Consider the following 16100-nt stretch of genomic DNA (forward strand, 5'->3'; position numbering starts at 1 on the left):
ACTAAGCCGGCCCTCAGAACCATGTCCATTCACCTTCTCCATAACCAGCACAACACTGATGTACCCACTGGCTGGATGCAACTGGACATTCGTTTCACTTGTACAATACAACTGAGATAATGTCAAGATATCACACAGACAAAAGCAAAGTTTTTTTTGTTTCTTTTTTCCTTAAGCTGAGTGCTCTTTAGAGGTCTCAGCTCCTTGGAGATGCTGGGGGGCCATGTGGCTCAAACCCGCTCCTGTCCTCAGTCAGTATCCCGTCCTTCCAGTGCCTTCCTACACCAGCTGCAGGGGCCTCCCTGGTGTCTCAGGCTCCTCTCTCCCATCATTTCCACGGACTCTTTGCCCTGAAAGTCAGCAATTGTGGACCCAGAGGGGACACTGGTCCCAATGTATCATTTTACAGATGAGGGAACCGAGCCCTAAAAGGCCAAGTAATTGCTCAAAGTTATACGAATAATTAGCAATAAGAGATCCACCAATAATTAATTTAAATGTATTTATCTCAACAGACACACATACTAGATTACACTGTGCCAGGCTCCATTCCAAGGACTTTAAAATGATCACTTCATCTAAGCTTCTAACAACTCCATGCAATAGGTCCTATGAGAACCCAAGGCTCCTACTTCCCAGGCTGGTTTCCTTTCCAAAACACCACATGGCTTCTCTTCTGCTATTACCCTTCTCTGTACTCAAGCTCAGGATCAAAGCAAATCAACAAGGCAGAGAGAGTTATCCCCATAGAAGGGCTTAGGAAACGAGGTCTCCAATACCTCCTTTATTAGTAAATCTAATGGGAGCTCTTCAGTGTTTGCCATGATCTCTGCAACCCGTGGCTCCTTCATGACATCTTCCTACTCGGAAGTTTCTCTTTCCTTCCCTCAATCCATGCCCTCCTCCTGATGTCCTGCCTCTCTGGCAAGACCACTCAGCCAGCTCTGGAGGCTCCTTCTGGTCTTCCAGCTCCTAATGTAATGACGTCTCCAGAGTTCCTCTTCAGGCCTCTCCCAAGCTCACCCACTGCCCTCCGTGGAAGGTCCCATGTGTGCCCTCAGGCTTCAGTCACCACCTCTCTGCTGACGACTCCTGATCCTTTATCTTCAGCCCACCGCTCATCTAACTTTTAGTCCCATGTGCTCATCGATCTCAGAGTCCTGAGATTCTGCCAGTAGCCACTCATCAAATCCTAATGATCCCAGCCCCCTGATACCGCTTCAGTCTGGTTCCTTCTCTCCATCCTTGCAACCACTCCCTCTAGTCCTAATGGATCTTCTTGTCTCCAGTTGACTCCATATTATTTTCTCAAAGACAAATCTCATAATTTCATTTTCCTGCTTAAAATCACTCAGAGATTCTCTACACTTACCCGATAAAGCACAAATTCCTTAGCACAGATTACAGATCTTTTGAAATCTTGCCCTGCTTCCCACTCCAGATTCATACCTTGCCCTTCCCTCTCACGCACATGATCAGCTCCAGCCAGACTGACCTCCTGACTGCTCTCCCAAAATGTCAGAGCACCCCTGTACTTTCATTCTCTTGCACGGGGCAGGAAACGCTGGGCACAGTGCCCAGCGTTCCGTGAGTACTCACTGAACAGAATTATCATTATCGTTATTGCACGTCGCTGCCCTGACCTACACAACACACCAACCCCACTTCAGCTTGTTCTATCCCAGCACCGCCACCTCTGGAAAGGCTTCCTGGCCCTTCAGAAAGGTCAGGCGCCTCCCGTCGCTCCTGTCACAGCACTTCCCGTAGTATATGAAGACCAACTATTCACCCGTCCCTCGCACTGGCTGCCCTACAGATCACTGAGGAACAGACAAAGTTCATGTTTTCATTGCTGGTGGGGAGCACCGTGTCTAGTGCAGGAGAGAGGCTTGAAGATGCGCCTGGAGGGGACGAGTAAACCTTAACGTTGCCACTAGTCTATTCGACAGCATGGTTTTGTACTTTTCTCCAGCTGTATTGTTCTCACAGTTACCTGTCCTGGGAGCAGCGGTCGGAGACGCAGGTTGCTCTGGTGGGGTGGGCTCAGTGGGGACAAGGCTAGTGGGAGGGGTCAGGGCACCATGCTCTGGGCTCCGCACGGGGACTGTGGGAAGTGGGCTCTTCTCTGTGGAGGCTGGGCTGAATGCCACTCTGGCTGGAGGAGGATGACGGGAAGATATTAAAACCTAGGAGATCAATCACAAACTGTTAGGAAAGAAAAAAACAAAAAATGGTTGACCTCGTCAAGCAACACAATGTCACTGAGCTTTTACATAAATGAGATTCAATGGCATTCAAAATACCATGTTTAATATCACAAAATGTTAGAACTCTAGACCATGTTTTTTTTTAAGATTTATTAATTTATGAGAGAGACAGCAAGTGTGCACGCATGTGCTTGTGAGTGGGGGGGAGGAGGGAGAGAGAATCTCAAGTAGATTCCCCGCTGAGCAGGGAGCCCGATGTGGGGCTCGATCCCAGGACCCTGAGATCACGACCTGAGCTGAAACCAAGAGTTGGATGCTTAACTGGCTGAGCCACCCAGGCACCCCTAGACCATCTCTTTCAAATATTCTTTCTGCTACCTACTAAAAAAATATAAGAAAACTATGGGTTGAACAGTTATTATAAGTGAACACACACATGCAAGATGAAAAGAGAGAAAATAACTGTAGTGGGTCTCTGAACTAGTCAATAAGGCAAAAACTGAAGATAGATAATTCAACAGCCAGGCTTCTAGATTAAACAATCTTTGATTATAACAACTATTGTGTATAAAGTAACCGGAAGTTACAGTTCTAGGTAGCCAACTAAAGTGGTTTTTTTTTTTTAAGATTTATTTATTTGAGTGGGGGAGGGGAAGAGGCAGAGGGAGAGAAGCAGATCCAACTAAGCAGGAAACCCGACATGGGGCTCGATCCCACGACCCCAAGATCATGACCTGAGCCGAGATCAAGAGTCCAACGCTTAACTGACTGAGCCACCCAGGCGTCCCAGCCAACTTCAAGTTTTTAAATTATATACGATGTGCCAGAGAGGAAAGTTTCATCGTATAATAATAAAATGCTCTCCTGGGCCTCATCTGCCAGTGACTGTAGGGACCACGTAAGTAAAAGTCAGGCTAAGAACACAGGAGACCCACAGGGGAAGGTGCAGTGAGAAATCCACAGAAAGAAAAGCTCTAACTCCGATGTAACCCAGGGAAGGGGCTGCAGGTGTTTATAGAAATCGCACATTGGTATCTGCTGCAGTTAAGAAAAGTGAGGACACAGCAGACGTTCTGTGATTGGACACCTGATAGCTGACATCACTGCTAATTTTCACTGAATACCAGATATTTCAGTTCATAAACTGCCAGGTATTACTAGACAACTGGTAAAACCTTCAACAACAAATTTCAGGAACCAAGGCAAAAAGAAGATGAACCATAAATTTTTGAATATATTCATCAGACCAAGACAAATCAACTGATAACCATTTTAAAAACCAGGCAGTGAGGGGCGCCTGGGTGGCTCGGTCGGTTAAGCATCTGCCTTTGGCTCAGGTCGTGATCCTGGAGCCTTGGGATCAAGTCCCGCTTCGGGCTTCCTACTCAGTGGGGAGCCTGCTTCTCTCTCTCCTCCCTGCTCCTTCTCTCTCTCAAATAAATAAATAAATAAAATCTTAAAAAAAAAAAACAAACAGGAGGGGGAGGAGGATGGTGGAGGAGTAGGCCACCTAAATTTCGTCTGGTCCCAGGAATTCAGCTAGATCGGGATCAAACCATTCTGAACTCCTATGAACTCAACAGGAGATCGAAGAAAAGAATAGCAACAACTCTCTGAACAGAGAAGTGATCACTTTCTGGACGGCAGGTCGTGCAGAGAAGTGAATCTGAGGCGATATTCAGGAGGATAGACGGCGGGGGCGGGGGCCTCCATCAGCTGCTTCTGGCAAGTGATAGAGCCGCGGAGCACAAAATCGGAACTTTTAGAAGTCGGCTCCACTGAGGGACGTCACTCCGGTGGCTAAGCAGGGGGGTGGAACCCTCGTGGGACAGTGTGTTCTCAGGACCCTCGGGGTCACAGGAAGACCGGGGGTGCCTGAGTGCGGCAGAGCTCCCAGGTATTGTAGTGGGGAAGCCGGCTGCAGAGATGGAGCCAAGGCACGGGGTCTCAGCTCGGGGTTGCCATAAACCGTGATCTGGCACAGTCGGGCCACTGCTCCTCCAGCAGCGACCCAACAAGCGGCAGATCCGGGGAGACTCCCCTTCCTCCCCGGGGAAGAGCGGCGTGGAAGTGCACCACAGGGATCTGCTGGGTTTGAAGACTCCACACTGGGTTGGGTGCCAGAGACAGAAGTGCTCGGTCACAGGCCGGGTGAACATGGAGTGCGGCCGGAGACCGGGGAGACAGGAGTGATTGACTGCTTTTCTCTGGGGGCGCACTGAGGAGTGGGGCCCCGAGTTCTCAGCTCCTCCGGGGTGGAGATTGGGAGGCCACCATTTTCACTCTCATCCTCCAAAGCTGTAGGAAAGCTTGCAGGGAACAAAAGATCCCGAGAGCAAACCTGAGCAGATTACTTAGTCCGGACCGGCAAGGGCAGGGCAGTTCTGCCTCTGGCAAAGACATTTGGGAACCACGGCAACAGGCCCCTCCCCCAGAAGATCAGCAAGAACAGCCAGCCAAGAACAAGTTTACTGATCAATGAGAACGGCAGAACGCCAGCACTGGGGGAATACTGCACATAGAATCCATGGCTTTTTTCCCCATGATTCTTTAGTCGTTCAAAGATAATTTTTTAAATTTTCTTTTTTTTTCTATTTTTTTTAGTTGAATTTTTCTTCTTTCCTTTTTCAACCAACATTTTATCAATTCCTCTTTTAAAATCATTTTTAATTTTTATCTTTACAGTCATATTCCATCACTTCATCATACTTACCCTTATTTTTGTATATATACAAGTTTTTCTTTTTTAAAAAGTTTTGGAGGCAATTTCTTCTAACAGACCAAAATACACCCAAAATCTAGTGTGTGGCTCTGTTCTATTCGCCAGCCTGATCATATTCATTTTTTGTTTGTTTCCCTTTCTTTTCCCCCCGGTTTTGGGTCTTTTCTGATTTGGTTAGTATATATTTTTCTGGGGTCATTTTTACCCTTTTAGCATTTTGTTCTCTCATTCATCTACTCTCCTCTGGACAAAATGACAAGATGGAAAAAATCACCTCAAAAAAAGAACAAGAGGCAGTACCGGCTGCCAGGGACCTAATCAATACAGACATTAGTAAGATGTAGGAACTAGAGTTCAGAATGACAATTATAAAGAGACTAGCTGGGCTTGAAAAAAAGCATAGAATATACTAGAGAATCCCTTTCTGGAGAAATAAAAGAACTAAAATCTAACCAAGTCGAAATCAAAAAGGCTATTAATGAGGTGCAATCAAAAACGGAGGCTCTAACTGCTAGGATAAATGAGGCAGAAGAGAGAATTAGTGATATAGAAGACCAAAAGATGGAGAATAAAGAAGCTGAGAAAAAGAGAAACAACTACTGCATCACAAGGGCAGAATTCACGAGATAAGTGATACCATAAAGTGAAACAACATTAGAATAACTGGGATCCCAGAAGAAGAAGAAAGAGAGAGAGGGGCAGAAGGTGTATTGGAACAAATTATAGCAGAGAACTTCCCTAATTTGGGGAAGGAAAAAAGCATCAAAATCCAGGAGGCACGGAGAACCCCCCTCAAAATCAATAAAAATAGGTCAACACTCCGACATCTAATAGTAAAACTCACAAGTCTCAGACAAAGAGAAAATCCTGAAAGCAGCTCGGAACAAGAGGTCTGTAACCTACAACGGTAGAAACATTAGATTGGCAGCAGACCTATCTATCCACAGAGACCTGGCAGGCCAGAAAGGACTGGCATGATCTATTCAGCACACTAAATGAGAAAAATACGCAGCCAAGAATACTATATCCAGCTAGGCTGTCACTGAAAATAGAAGGAGAGATAAAGGGGGCCTGGGTGGCTCAGTCAGTTAAGCATCTGCCTTCCACTCAGGTCATGATCCCAGAGTCCTGGGATCGAGCCCCGCATCGGGCTCCCTGCTCAGCGGGGAGCCTTCTTCTCCCCCTCCCTCTGCTTCTCCCCCTGCTCATGCTCTCTCTCTCTCTCTCTGTATCTCTGTGTCTCGAATGAATAAATAAAAAAACTTTAAAAAAAAAAGATCAACAGGGAAATAAAGGCTTTAAATGACACACTGGACCAGATGGACTTCCCAGACATATTCATAACATTCCATCCCAAAGCAACAGAATACACATTCTTCTCTAGTGCCCATGGAACATTCTCCAGAATAGATTACATCCTGGGTCATAAATCAGGTCTCAACTGGTACCAGAAGATTGGGATCATTCCCTGCCTATTTTCAGACCACAATGCTTTGAAACTAGAACTCAAATCACGAGAGGAATGTTGGAAAGAACTCAAATATATGGAGGCTAAAGAGCATCCTACTAAAGAATGAATGGGTCAACCAGGAAATTAGAGAAGAATTTTAAAAATTCACGGAAACGAGTGAAAATGAAAACAGAACTGTTCAAAATCTTTGGGATGCAGCAAAGGAGGTCCTAAGAGGAAAGTATACAGCAATACAAGCCTTTCTCAAGAAACAAGAAGGGTCTCAAATACACAACCTAACCCTTCACCCAAAGGAGCTGGAGAAAGAACAGCAAAAAAAGCCTAACCTAGCAGAAGAAGAGAAATAATAAAGATCAGAGCAGAAATCAATGAAATAGAAACCAAAAGAACAGTAGAACAGATCAATGAAACTAGGAGCTGGTTCTTTGAAAGAATAAATAAGATTGATAAACCCCTGGCCAGACTGATCAAAAAGAAAAGAGAAAGGACCCAAATAAATAAATCATGAATGAAAGAGGAGAGATCACAACCAACACGAAAGAAATACAAACAATTATAAGAACATATTATGAGCAACTCTATGCCAGCAAATTAGATAATCTGGAAGAAATGGATGCATTCCTAGAGACATAGAAACTACCAAAACTGAACCAGGAAGAAATAGAAAACCTGAACAGACCCATAACCAGTAAGGAAATTGAAGCAGTCATCAAAAATCTCCCAACAAACAAGAGCCCAGGCCCAGATGGCTTCTCAGGGGAATTCTACCAAACATTTAAAGAAGAATTAATACCTATTCTGAAGCTGTTTCAAAGAATAGAAATGGAAGGAAAACCTCCAAACTCACTTTATGAGGCCAGCATTACCTTGGTCCCCAAACCAGACAAAGACCCCATCAAAAAAGAGAATACAGACCAATATCCCTGATGAACATGGATGCAAAAATTCTCAGCAAAATACTAGCCAATAGGATCCAACAGTACATTAAAAGGATTATTCACCATGACCAAGTGGGATTTATTCCTGGGCTGCAAGGCTGGTTCAACATCCGCAAATCAATCAGTGTGATACAATACATTAATAAAAGAAAGAACAAGAACCATATGATCCTCTCAATAGATGCCGAAAAAGCATTTGACAAAGTACAGCATCCTTTCTTGATTAAAACTCTCCACAGTGTAGGGATAGAGGGTACACACCTCAATATCATAAAAGCCATCTATGAAAAACCCACAGCGGATATCATAGTCAATGCGGAAAAACTGAGAGCTTTTCCCCTAAGGTCAGGAACATGGCAGGGATGTCCACTATCACCACTGCTATTCAACATAGTAGTAGAAGTCCTAGCCTCAGCAATCAGACAACAAAAAGAAAGAAAAGGCATCCAAATCGGCAAAGAAGAAGTGAAACTCTCACTTTTTGCAGATGATACTTCATGTGGAAAACACCAAAGACTCCACCCCAAAACTGCTAGAACTCATACAGGAATTCAGTAAAGTGGTAGGATATAAAATCAATGCACAGAAATCAGTTGCATTTCTATACAACAACAAGACAGAAGAAAGAGAAATTAAGGAGTCGATCCCATTTACAATTGCACCCAAAACCATAAGATACCTAGGACTAAATCTAACCAAAGACGCAAAGAATCTGTATTCAGAAAACTATAAAATATTAATGAAAGAAATTGAGGAAGACACAAAGAAATGGAAAAACGTTCCATGCTCATGGAGTGGAAGAACAAATATTGTGAAGATGTCAATGCTACCTAGAACAATCTACACATTCAATGCAATCCCCATTGAAATACCATCCACTTTTTTCAAAGAAATGCAACAAATCATCCTAAAATTTGTATGGAACCAGAAAAGACCCCGAATAGCCAGAGGAATGTTGAAAAAGAAAAGGAAAGCTGGCGGCATCACAATTCCGGACTTCCAGCTCTATTACAAAGCTGTCACCATCAAGACAGTATGGTACTGGCACAAAAACAGACACATAGATCAACGGAACAGAAATGGACCCTCAACTCTATGGTCAACTCATCTTTGACAAAGCAGGAAAGAATGTCCAATGGAAAAAAGACAGTCTCTTCAACAAATGGAGTTGGGAAAATTGGACAGCCACATGCAGAAGAATGAAACTGGACCATTTCCTTATACCATACAGAAAAATGGATTCAAAATGGATGAAAGACCTAAATGTGACACAAGAATCCATCAAAATCCCTGAGGAGAATACAGGCAGCAACCTCTTCAACCTCAGCCGCAGCAACTTCTTCCTAGAAACATCGCCAAAGGCAAGGGAAGCAAGGGCAAAAATGAACTATTGGGACTTCATCAAGATAAAAAGCTTTTGCACAACAAAGGAAACAGTCAACAAAACCAAAAGACAACCCACAGAATGGGAGAAGATATTTGCAAATGACCTATCAGATAAAGGGCTAGTATCCAAAATCTATAAAGAACTTATCAAACTCAACACCCAAAGAACAAATGATCCAAACAAGAAATGGGCAGAAGACATGAACAGACATTTTTCCAAAGAAGACATCCAAATGGCCAACAGACACATGAAAAAGTGCCCAACGTCGCTCGGCATCAGGGAAATCCAAATCAAAACCTCAAAGAGATACCACCTCACATCAGTCAGAATGGCGAGAATTAACAAGTCGGGAAACGACAGATGTTGGCGAGGATGGAGGATGCGGAGAAAGGGGAACCCTCCTCCACTGTTGGTGGGAATGCAAGCTGGTACAGCCACTCTGGAAAACAGTATGGAGGTTCTTCAAAAAGATGAAAATAGGGGCCCCTGGGTGGCTCAGTCAATAAGTGTCTGCCTTTGGCTCAGGTCTTGATCCCAGGGTCCTGGAATCGAGCCCCACATTGGGCTCCCTGCCCAGTGGGGAGCCTGCTTTTCCCTCTCCCTGCTCCCCCACTTTGCTCCTATTGTCTATCGCTATCTCTCTCTCTTAAATAAATAAATAAAATCTTTAAAAAAAAAAAAGTTGAAAATAGAGCTACCCTACAATCCAGCAATTGCACTACTGGGTATTTACCCCAAAGATACAAATGTAGTGATCCAAAGGGGCACGTGCACCCCAATGTTTATAGCAGCAATGTCCACAATAGCCAAACTATGGAAACAGCCTAGATGTCCATCAACAGATGAATGGATAAAGAAGATGTGGTATATATATATACAATGGAATATTCTGAAGCCATCAAAAAAAAAAATGAAATCTTGCTGTTTGCAACGACTTGGTTGGAACTAGAGGATATTATGCTAAGCGAAATAAGTCAATCAGAGAAAGACAAGTATCATATGATCTCACTGATATGAGCAATTTGAGAAGATAGACGATCATAGGGCAAGGGAGGGAAAAATGAAACAAGAGGAAACCAGAGAGGGAGACAAACCATAAGAGACTCTTGATCTCAGGAAACAAACTGAGGGTTGCTGGAGTGGAGGGGTTGGGAGGGATGGGGTTGCTGGGTGATAGACATCGGGGAGGGTATATACTATCGTGAACTCTGTGAATTGTGTAAGACTGATGAATCACAGACCTGTACCCCTGAAACAAATAATGCATTATATGTTAAAAAGAAAAACAGGTAGTGGGTTATAGGAAAAGAAAATTAATTTTCCTTATACCCGTCTAGCTTTTTGGGTGAGACCACCACTCCCCATAATAAAAAGGCAGATTAACAGAAGAAAAACAAATTTAATTATGTATGTACAGGTATCCCATAAGGATAGGAGATGCAAAGAGACGACCAAAACAGAAGATTTAATACATTTTAGACAAAGAAATAATAGATTTGTGAAGAACTGACAAGACAAAGGGGTTTGGACTTGGGGGCAGTTAACGGTAAAGAAGGAACAGGGTTTGTGTATATTGTCTTCTTGAATACAGTCTTCTCTCCTAAATGCCCTCCTGGCACAGGGAGGTGGGTCAGATTGTCCTTCCTACACCGTCATTTCCTAGGTACCATTAATTCAAAATAATCAATATGCCAAAGTGCCATGTTTGGGGATGACATTCTGAACCCCCACAGGGTCGACCACAATTTTAAGATGCTTGGTTTCTTTGAGGTTTCAGATATCAAGGTTTGTAAAGTGAGTGCTAATATAAGAGACTGTTCATCACATCTGTGCTGAGAATAGTAGGAAGTTCAGAATCCCTGCAAACCAGAGCTCCGGAACAGGTGTTCACAGCATATTATCGTGGTGCCTCTGTAGAGAATAGAAACCTGAGTAAGGGAGAAGGGCCCACAGTGGCCCCCTAACCCCCTGGCCTGAATACAGACAGGCTCTAAGGTGACACACCTCAAAATATCCATAACCCCAGGTGATCAATGGGCTACTAACACCTGAACACAGGTCCCAAAAAGGGAAAACTGCATACGTCCCCACACCTCCTCACCTCCCCCCCCCCAACAATTCCCCCTTAACCAAAGCCCCCCACCACCGCCTCCTGGCAGCCCTCTCTGCTTTGCTGTCCTGCCCACAGCTCCCTTGCAGTGTTCAATAAACTTCTATCTCCTCTGTTCTGCCCTGGGTGAATTCTTACCCACGCCGCTGGCCTCCACCTGACCAGCTTGCCCCACATTTGGTGGCCCCTCCCATCCGATCAAGAGACCCCACAGCCTCTGTAGATTCCACAAGATAAACCAGACTTTTTAGTTGTAGAGAGTCTTGAAAAATTACTACCAAGTTGAAATAAAGAATGGAGTCCATAGACAGTGGTGGGAAACATTAAGGCGCCACTTGAAGGGTTCACAGCCTCCACCAGGTCACGGCTGAGGGGCCGACTCCACTCCTGCCTCCTCTCCAGACCGATTCCTTTCCCACCACGGCGCCTCTCGAGGCTGGAAGGGCATGCCAGTTCCTCACTCACTCTTGGGCCCTGTGTCCATGGCCTCCACAGAGAGCTCCTGGCTAAGTTGTCAGCATGCAGGTCCTCCTTGACATAACCCACCCAAAGAAAATGGATCCTCCAGGGAAGCAATGGGCACCCCCCGCTCCCCATTTCGACCTTCAATTTACATCTGGCTTGGTCAGCAAGAGTCTCAAATGTCTTGTTTCTTTTTTTCTATTCTTAATTACTGTGAAACACCTTCTTGTAGGTGCATCCCTCTGGTCTTGCGCACTTGAAAACAAAACTGCAGGAAACATCGTTTATCCTCTACGAATTTAATCTGGATGGGTTTCAAATTTCTTGAATTTGTCCTGTTCAGTCGCACTATTTTATGAATAATGCTGTTATGCGTCCTTGTATGTACAAATGCTTTCGTTCCTTTTGGGTAAAGACTTAGAGGTTGAGTGGTTGGGTCATATGATAGCTCTATGTTTATCTTTTTTTTTTAAGGTTTTTGTCTTGTCTTGTTTTGTTTTTAAAGATTTTATTTATTTATTTGACAGGGAGAGACACAACAAGAGAGGGAACACAAGCAGGGGGAGAGGGAGAAGCAGGGAGCCTGATGTGGGGCTCGATCCCAGGACCCTGGGATCATGACCTGAGCTGAAGGCAGACGCTTAACTGACGGAGCCACCCAGGCGCCCCTTGTTTTGTTTTTTTTAGAGACAGACAGCGCGGGTGTGCCAGCAGGGGTTGGGGAGGGGCAAAGGGCGAGGGAATCAGAATCCTAAGCAGACTCCATGCTCAGCATAGAGTGATCTCATAGGTCGTGATCTCAGGACCTGAGCAGAAATCAAGAGTTGGACATTCAACCAACTGAGCCACCCGGGTGCCCCACTATGTTTATCTTCTTGAGGAACTGCTGGGCTGTTTTCCAAGTGCCTAAACCATTTTATTCTCCCACCAGCAGTGCCTGAGGGTTCTCATTTCTCCATCCTTACTAATACTTGTTCTCTTTCTTTTAAATTCTAGCTACCCAGAGGAAGTGGTATCTCACCATGGCTTTGATTTGCATGTCCCTAAAGATGAATGCTATTAAGTTAATTATATAAGGAAGCGATTCTACCGAAGACAAAGAGAGACGCTGGAGGTGGGGGGCCAGTTATGAGAGGTTTCCATGAAGAACACAGAAAATAAAGATAAGGTTCTTATACATACAGGTTTCAGTCCCTGCCTTGTCCAGCAATAAGAGTTTGTACTGATTTGGAATCATCCTCTTCCTAGTTCAGAGGAGGAGAGGCTTACAAATGGAGATTTCCCTTATAAATGTAAAGTTCCCTTATAAAAGGATAAATTGATTTTTTTTTTTTAAGATTTTATTTATTTATTCATGAGAGAGAGAGAGAGGCAGAGGGAGAAGCAGGCTCCCAAGGAGCAGGGAGCCCGATGCGGGACTCGATCCCAGGACCCTGAGATCATGACCTGAGCCGAAGGCAGACGCTTAACCATCTGAGCCACCCAGGTGCCCCAAGGATAAATTGCTTTTAAGAGCTTCTCTTGTTAGTGTATTGTCTCAAAAATAAGCAGTTCAAGTCATCCTTACGCCAAAAGGGCATATTTTGGGGTCACATATTCTGATACCCTTCAATCCATTTTGAGTCAATTTATGGGGCGTAAGGTAGGGATCTAAATTCAGTTTTTGTATGGAAATATCCAGTTGTCCCAGTACCGTTTATTGAAAAGACTATTCTTTTCCCCATGGGATTTTCATGGCACCTTTATTAAATACAATTGTACTATTTTAAATACTTTTTTGGTGAGAGAAGAAATCTCTGTTTTTGTCATTAATTCCAAACTTTCTACTTTAGCAGAATAAAATTATATTTCTTATGCTGCAGATCTAATGTTTATCAACACTAATTCAAGGATTATCTACAACTCAGTTCAGTTCAAAAAAGATTAATTTGAATGAAGGGCAAAATTTATATTTCAGTGGAAAATGAAATACTGTCTATAGGCTTTCCCAGTTCTCTGATTCTAGACTTTCTTGTATGTGAGCTATTTTACAACTCTATCAATTGTAGGTAACTGATAATGATGAGGGAGCAGAAGGCTCGCTGAGGACAAAGCAGCAGCTGACCCCCTACACCGCCCCCCCCCCATGTGGTATGTGTGACATTCCTCAGGCACTCCCGGCTGCCGTAAAGGAAAAACGAACGGTTAACTGATAAGATCACAGTCCTGCAGGACAGGAGTCTCCCTCAGTTTACCAATGTCCTAGTGATTTACAAGGAAGCTTTCTCATCAATAGCCTAACTGCCAGAGACCCATAACTCGGTTCCTGAAGCCCTAACATCACCCTCCCCTCCCTAAAATTAAGGGAGGCTGAGGCCGAAGGAAATGCAAATAAAATGGAATTTCTTCTAAACCTGAAGCCCATTGACAAGGACGTGTGATAGGAGGAATGTAACATTCCTCCGGGAAACCCCCATCTGTCTTCCTGTTCGTGCCTCCTTAGAGGGGAAAACAGCCTTGGCTTGACGATGACCGGGCCTCCAGGACCCCGAGAGTCTTTAGCACACAACAGTCCTTCTGGACTCTCGCCTCCCCAGCTCCCAAGTATAAAGTCAGCCACACCTCTCAAACCGGAGCAGCTCTTTCTGCCCACGGGTCCTGTCCCCGGGGTCTAATAAAACCACCTTTTTGCACCAGAGACGCTCAAGAACTCTCTCTTGGTCGTCGGCTCCGGAGCTCACATGGCCGAACCTCACTTAGGTTCTAAAACTTCATCAAGTCCATCTGGGGCCTGGGGGTTTTCTCTGGGAAAGTGTGCTGTGCCTCTGGGCCTGCTCCCGGGACACCGGAGATCCCGGGGGAGGCGTGGCGAGGGGGAAGTGCTAAGTCGCCATGAGATGACTGGCTCGAGGGTGGAAGCCCGTTCCTTACGCCCTGGGCGCGCTGAAGGCACAGCGGAGGAACAGGTTCCGTTCCCTGGAAGGCTCTGGGAGCTCTCTCCCCAGGCGCCCAGCCTCCAGCGCACCCAGCCCCTCCCAGCCACGTCCCAGCCCCGAGCAGCCAGGCCCACCTCTCCTCCGGAGCCGGCGCTGGGTCGCTCCTGGCGCAGGAAGGCCTCCTTTCCCAACGCCTGTCCCCAAGGTGGGGCTGTCACCGAGGATGGCAACGAGCCGCTCTCCCGAGACCGCTGTGGGGCCGCGGCCCATGGGGGCGCGTTCGGCGGCCGCGGCGCAGGGTGGTCCTGCTTCTCGGCGGCCGCTGCAAGGCCGCCTCCGGCAGAGGGGCTGCCGCCGGCCCGGCCGCCCCGGCGCGGGCCCCAGGCCGAGGGCTCGGCGCTCCCTCTGGGCCCCGGCTTGCCGAGGGGCCGCGCGGGGGCTTGCTCGGGTTGCCCGCTGTCGTCCGAGTGCCCCGGCGCCTCCTCTGGGCCCCGCTCTGGGCCTAGGAAGGGCCAGTCCTTCCCGATCTCCTGCGGCGCGTCGCCCCACCGTCCCGAGGGCGCCCCCCTGTCGCGCAGCATCGCCCCGCGGTCCAGCAGCCGCGCCGGCCTGCGCACAAAGGTGAGGAAGGACCCGGGGGCGCCCACGGCCTTGGGCGCACAGCTCTCGGAGCGCGGGCAGCTCACCAGGTAGCAGCGGCCCTCGAGCCACCAGGCCAGGTCGCAGCCGGGCAGCTCACAGCACGCGGCCGTGCAGCGCACCGCGGGGCTGCCCGGGGGCCCCCGCGCGATCCTGCTGGTTGCCGGGTCCGGCGAAACGACGGCATTGGCGAACGTCCTCCCCTCGCGGCACGGGCCACCGGCACAACCTGCGAACAACGCGGTCCCCGGTGAGGAAAGGCGGCCGGCGCCGCCGGCGAGCGCCGAGCCCCCGGCACGCCCAACGGGAGGTCCCCGCGCCGCTCGCAGGCCTCGCCCCCCAGCCCCCCTCTGTCCCGCCCGCCGCCCACCTGCCCGCCGGGCCCTCCGTGCTCTCTCCGCGTGCCTCCGTGGACTGAACAGAAGCATCCTTTTCCAACCGCGTCCTGCTTTCATATTATTTGTAATATTTTGCTCCTCACCCAAAAGTCAGTTATAAAGGTTTACTCTGGGGACAACATCATATTATTGCGCTGTTAAACTGATTTTTTGTTTTTTTTTAATCTCACAGGTTATTCTGATGATAGGTCAGTTGCCGGGGAAATATCAAAGGAGAGAAAAACTTGTCCTCAATACAGATCTGTAACAACTGGTCTTTTGGTTTTCTTTTAAAGATTTTTATTCGACAGAGAGACAGGGCACAAGCAGGGGGAGCAGCAGAGGGAGAGGGAGGAGCAGGCTCCCGGCCGAGCAGGGAGCCCGATGCGGGGCTCGATCCCAGGACCCCGGGATCATGACCTGAGCTGAAGGCAGACGCTTCACCGACTGAGCCCCCCCGGCGCCCCTGTAACAACTACCTTTAATCAGATTCTAAATAGCTACAAATATTCCCAGTCCGCAAACAGGACCGGTCCGAGGGCAGCTACCCCGTGTTCTGCAGACACAGGGTGCAGGCCCACAAGACAAAATGACAGCAATTGAGACTTTCAGAACCTTCGGCAGCAGTCTGTCATTCCCTGAAATCCAGAGGCAAAGTCACTTTTATTCTTTATTTGTTGGTAGAGATTTCTTTCCTAGTGAGGGCTTGTCACTGACAATTTTTTAAATTACTGTTATTTTCCTCATAGTGACAATCAGAGAGCACTTCTGACTGGAGGGAAGAGAAATGGAGTCATTTTTATTTTTACCTATATATACGTGATCATCATTATACACTTTGAAGAATTGTTCAGTGCCAAACACTGACTCTA

The 16100-nt window shown here is 46.7% G+C and overlaps 1 protein-coding gene across 3 annotated transcripts in view; it reads right to left on the bottom strand.

Moving 5' to 3' along the window:
* Positions 1 to 16100, bottom strand: part of KIAA0319 (KIAA0319 ortholog) — a 96800-nt gene that overhangs the window by 45501 nt on the left and 35199 nt on the right. For all 3 annotated transcript variants that reach the window (XM_034985780.1, XM_034985781.1, XM_034985782.1), the window contains exons 3-4: positions 14347 to 15080; positions 1994 to 2186 (exon numbers count right to left, since the gene is read on the bottom strand). In XM_034985780.1, coding sequence (XP_034841671.1) covers positions 1994 to 2186; positions 14347 to 15080 — 927 coding nt within the window. The remainder of the gene's footprint in view (positions 1 to 1993; positions 2187 to 14346; positions 15081 to 16100) is intronic.

This window comes from Mirounga leonina, unplaced genomic scaffold, assembly GCF_011800145.1.
Source record: "Mirounga leonina isolate KUSES-001 unplaced genomic scaffold, KU_Mleo_1.0 Mir_366, whole genome shotgun sequence".
NCBI lineage: Eukaryota > Metazoa > Chordata > Mammalia > Carnivora > Phocidae > Mirounga > Mirounga leonina.